The following is a 2,426-nucleotide window of genomic DNA, read 5'->3' as shown; positions in this document are numbered from 1 at the left end:
GAAGAAGAAGAATTTAAAAAAGTATTTTTATTTTACAAGCTTTTATTTAGTTTCACCTGATCGTTGTCTGTCTGTCGGTCTGTAATCAAATCTTGCAAGTTAAATTTGATCCACTTCCCGGTTTCCGATTGAGCTGAAATTTTGCATGCATGTATAAATCGGATGACAATGCAATATTATGGTACCATCGAGCTGATCTGATCATGGAGACAGGAGGTGGCCATAGGAACTCTGCGATGAAACAACGCAACCTAATTGTGTTAGGGGTTTTTAGAATTGCCTCGAGTATTAGTTGTGTGTCGTAAGAAAAGTACAGTCAGCGATAAAAGCTTGTACCAAAAATGAAATTTTTGGCAAAAACTTATTCTTATTTTCACATAAATACAAGACGCGCTAGTAAAAAGTGGCAACATTATCTTACTTTTTTTGGTCTTGAAATACGATTTTCAGTAAGGTACAGAAGACTCACTCTCTAACAAAACGCGTCTGTTAAGATCAGGACAGATATGGCCGCTAGGTGGCGTCAGCCATGCGCGGCTTATGGCTATCCACCAAAATTGGTGTGAAACGGATGTAGTTGTAGCTACCTGTTGCAAAGTGACGATATCGCGGAGTGAACCCTATGTGCCTATGTCGAAAATTTAAAGGGCCATATATACTGTAAAGCGTTGTACAATACCTACACGTGCTAAAAGGTAATTCGCAAATTGTGTCGATTTAAAACACTCGATTTGCGAATTTCCTACTTTTCGCACTTGTATTGTAATGTACTATTATTTAATCAAAATTTTGCATAAAAAATGACTTTAATTCATAAATTTCATAATTGTTTAGGTATACGCAATATCTCTTCCCATTTCATAAAAAAAACATTGTATATCAAGATAATAAGAAAAACGTATTGTATATCAAGGTAGGTACTTATACATATATACCTAACCTATTTATAAATAATCTATTTACGCAACTCTTAGTTGCAAAATAAGACTAAATAAGCTAGGTGTCACCCTTTAAGTGGACCTAAGCCCACTAAGTACCTATCCAAGAATAGTTGACTGTTACACAGAACGTTGCTAAATCCAATAAGGTTAAGAAGGGTTCGTACCATCGACCACACTCTTAATTGCCTATCGGTGGACCTTATGCCTTTTGTAATAAGGCCCACCGACGACAATTATAGTGTTGCTGTTTGTACGTTGATATACTTTTTTTAGTAATTATCCTATATACAGGAAAGTAAAGGCAAGTTTTACCAACAAAAAATAATTTATTTCAAATATCACAAATGAGTCATGGTGTGCTGCTGGCTAAGTTTCAATTAGAAGGCAACGACGGGAGCGGAGTAAGGGGCTGCGACGTAAGGGGCCGCAACGTACGGAGCCGAGGCCGCCACGTAGGGCGCGGAGGCGACATATGCAGCCGGCGCGGCCACGTACGCGGCCAGCCCGCTATGGAGCCGGTGGTAGTACTGCGAGCTGGAGGCCGTGACCACAGGGGCGGGAGCGGCCGCCACCAGGGGCGCCGCAAATACGGTTGGCTTAGCCGCGGCAATGGCGATCAAGGCTGAGATGACTACGATCTGTAACGAAGGAAACGCATAGCTGATTAGAATTTTTCAAGGGTAGCTTTTAAATTAAGCATTTAAAATGTATGTACTCACAAGCTTCATCATTTTGTAGGTTTTGTTTAGTCTTGCTTGCTAAGGACTGACACCAAAGGACTGATACCATAAGATCGGCATCGCCGGCTATTTATACGGACCACGCTACACATGGCGTAACGGTGCGCCCGTCTGCGGCGACGCCTCTGGCATTGGCCAGGGCGTGATGAGAATCTAAGATTCTGTATCACATATATCTACGAATCTGAATCTGAACCATTACCTTTGATCGAAATACTTTTACTTTCAAAGTAACACGACATCGTTCTTTATTATTTTGTATTGTTATACGTTCCCAAAATAGCTTTAAGTACACACAGCGGCAGGTACAACAATTATTTAGAAACATACTTAAGAGCGGGTCGTAGTTAATATGTTTTTAGGGTTCCGTACCCAAAGGGTAAAACAGGGCCCTATTACTAAGACTTCGCTGTCCGTCCGTCCGTCCGTCTGTCACCAGGCTGTATCTCACGAACCGTGATAGTTAGACAGTTGAAATTTTCACAGATGATGTATTTCTGTTGCCGCTATAACAACAAATACTAAAAACAGAATAAAATAAAGATTTAAATGGGGCTCCCATACAACAAACGTGATTTTTGACCAAAGTTAAGCAACGTCGGGAGTGGTCAGTACTTGGATGGGTGACCGTTTTTTTTTGCTTTTTTTTGTTTTTTTTTTGCATTATGGTACGGAACCCTTCGTGCGCGAGTCCGACTCGCACTTGCCCGGTTTTTTTTCTTTTCCCCGAAATTCAACCACGTGC

General features: G+C 40.9%; 1 protein-coding gene across 1 annotated transcript; it reads right to left on the bottom strand.

Moving 5' to 3' along the window:
- Positions 1–1,255: 1,255 nt before the first annotated feature.
- Positions 1,256–1,695, bottom strand: LOC134668545 (cuticle protein 16.5-like). Its single transcript, XM_063525991.1, has 2 exons — positions 1,661–1,695; positions 1,256–1,579 (listed from the first exon to the last, which is right to left on the bottom strand). The coding sequence occupies exons 1-2, from the start codon at positions 1,670–1,672 to the stop codon at positions 1,319–1,321; spliced, it is 273 nt and encodes a 90-aa protein (XP_063382061.1). The 5' UTR covers positions 1,673–1,695; the 3' UTR covers positions 1,256–1,318.
- Between the last annotated feature and the right edge of the window lie 731 nt (positions 1,696–2,426).

This window comes from Cydia fagiglandana, chromosome 11 (assembly GCF_963556715.1).
Source record: "Cydia fagiglandana chromosome 11, ilCydFagi1.1, whole genome shotgun sequence".
Lineage (NCBI taxonomy): Eukaryota > Metazoa > Arthropoda > Insecta > Lepidoptera > Tortricidae > Cydia > Cydia fagiglandana.
This window is presented reverse-complemented; position numbering and strand designations above follow the sequence as displayed.